Raw genomic sequence first — 2,066 nt, forward strand, 5'->3', positions numbered from 1 at the left:
GGTGGTGGTGGTTATGGAGGCGGTGGTGGAAAAGGAGGAGGAGGAGGATATGGAGGACTTGGAGGAGGAGGCGGCGGTGGTAAAGGAGGTGGTTACGATATACTTGCACTCCTTGGAGGTGGGGGTGGTGGAAAAGGAGGAGGTGGAGGTGGAGGAAAAGGTGGTTTTGGTGGTGGTGGATATGGAGGCGGCGGTGGAAAAGGAGGAGGAGGCGGCGGTGGTAAAGGAGGTGGTTACGATATACTTGAACTTTTTAAAGGTGGAGGCGGTGGAAAAGGAGGTGGTGGAGGTGGAGGAGGCGGAAAAGGAGGATTTGGTGGTGGTGGTTATGGAGGCGGTGGTGGAAAAGGAGGAGGAGGAGGATATGGAGGACTTGGAGGAGGAGGCGGCGGTGGTAAAGGAGGTGGTTACGATATACTTGCACTCCTTGGAGGTGGGGGTGGTGGAAAAGGAGGAGGTGGAGGTGGAGGAAAAGGTGGTTTTGGTGGTGGTGGATATGGAGGCGGCGGTGGAAAAGGAGGAGGAGGCGGCGGTGGTAAAGGAGGTGGTTACGATATACTTGAACTTTTTAAAGGTGGAGGCGGTGGAAAAGGAGGAGGTGGAGGTGGAGGAGGCGGAAAAGGAGGATTCGGTGGTGGTGGTTATGGAGGCGGTGGTGGAAAGGGAGGCGGAGGAGGATATGGTGGACTTGGAGGAGGCGGCGGTGGTAAAGGAGGTGGTGGTTACGATATACTTGAACTTTATGGAAGTAGCAGCGGTGGAAAAGGAGGCGGAGGTGGCGGCTATGGTGGACTTGAACTTGGTGGACACGGAGGTGGTTACGGAGGAGGAGGCGGTGGAGGAAAAGGAGGTGGCGGCGGCGGCGGCGGCTACGGTGGAATTGGACTTGGAGGGCATGGAGGAATGGGAGGTGGTTTCGGCGGTGGTGGTAAAGGAGGAGGTGGAGGTGGTTATGGTGGAATTGATATTGGTGGANACTGTTTAATTTTTTAATTACTTGAGAAAATACCATAAGGGAAACACTTGTTTGCATTTCTGTTTTAGTTATTAATAGCATTTAAGAGATGCACATGGTTACGGAGGAGGAGGCGGTGGAGGAAAAGGAGGTGGCGGCGGCGGCGGCGGCTACGGTGGAATTGGACTTGGAGGGCATGGAGGAATGGGAGGTGGTTTCGGCGGTGGTGGTAAAGGAGGAGGTGGAGGTGGTTATGGTGGAATTGATATTGGTGGATATGGAAGTTTAGGAGGTGGATATGGTGGCGGAGGAGGTAAAGGAGGAGGAGGTGGCGGAGGATACGGAGGATTTGGAGGTGGTGGTAAAGGAGGTGGTGGTGGCGGTTTATCCAAGGAAATTATTCTTGTGGATCTAGGTGGATTTGGAGGTAAAGGAGGTGGCGGTGGAGGCGGATACAGTGGACTTGGAGGTGGTTACGGAGGAGGTGGTGGAGGTGGAAAAGGAGGATACTGATAACCAGTGAATACACGAAAAAAATAAACTTGTATAGTAATAATATATTTAAATATCAAATTTTATTATCTTATTGTCATAAACTCTGTTAAATTATATGTTAAAATAAAGCATTTTATTTATATATGAGTTACAAAATTTTAATAAAATAATCACATAATTTTTTTAATTATTCGAATGAATCAAATTTTTCATTTATCTTTAAAACTATAAAATGATCATTATTTTTATATTTTGTTGTAAATTGATAGAAACTTTACTGAAATTCTGCTGGAATACTTAAAACAGTTTTATAGTTTTATCTATTTAAAAGTAGATCTCAAAATATTGGATAGTATGCATTAATGAAATCTTTGAAATAATAAAACTAGTTATAAAATTTTATACCATTTGGATGAATTTCATTCTCAAAACAACAAAACATATCTATTTATTTATATGTAGATGAAATGGTGGAGAAGAAATTATATGTTTTATATATATATATATATATATTATAATTCAAGATTCTACATAAATTCATCAAATATAAGAGTACATTTGCCGACTGTGTACGATTGTCGAGACAGTCAAGGAGTTGAAACAATCGTGTGTGAGC

The 2,066-nt window shown here is 44.8% G+C and overlaps 2 protein-coding genes across 2 annotated transcripts; one reads left to right on the plus strand and one right to left on the minus strand.

Moving 5' to 3' along the window:
• Positions 1–19: 19 nt before the first annotated feature.
• LOC111616156 (acanthoscurrin-2-like) lies at positions 20–710 on the plus strand (the record flags this gene model as incomplete). Its single annotated transcript, XM_023357581.1, has 2 exons — positions 20–604; positions 664–710. Coding segments are annotated over 2 exons (632 nt in total), but the record flags the coding sequence as incomplete, so codon positions are not given.
• A 30-nt stretch (positions 711–740) lies between these two features.
• On the minus strand, positions 741–1,746 carry LOC111616155 (probable inactive serine/threonine-protein kinase slob2; the record flags this gene model as incomplete). The annotated part of the gene is made up of 4 exons (XM_023357580.1): positions 741–782; positions 874–968; positions 1,276–1,333; positions 1,691–1,746. Coding segments are annotated over 4 exons (251 nt in total), but the record flags the coding sequence as incomplete, so codon positions are not given.
• Positions 1,747–2,066: the final 320 nt, after the last annotated feature.

Source organism: Centruroides sculpturatus, unplaced genomic scaffold (genome assembly GCF_000671375.1).
Source record: "Centruroides sculpturatus isolate CEXI.00-Female unplaced genomic scaffold, Cexi_2.0 scaffold3005, whole genome shotgun sequence".
Taxonomy (NCBI): Eukaryota; Metazoa; Arthropoda; class Arachnida; order Scorpiones; family Buthidae; genus Centruroides; species Centruroides sculpturatus.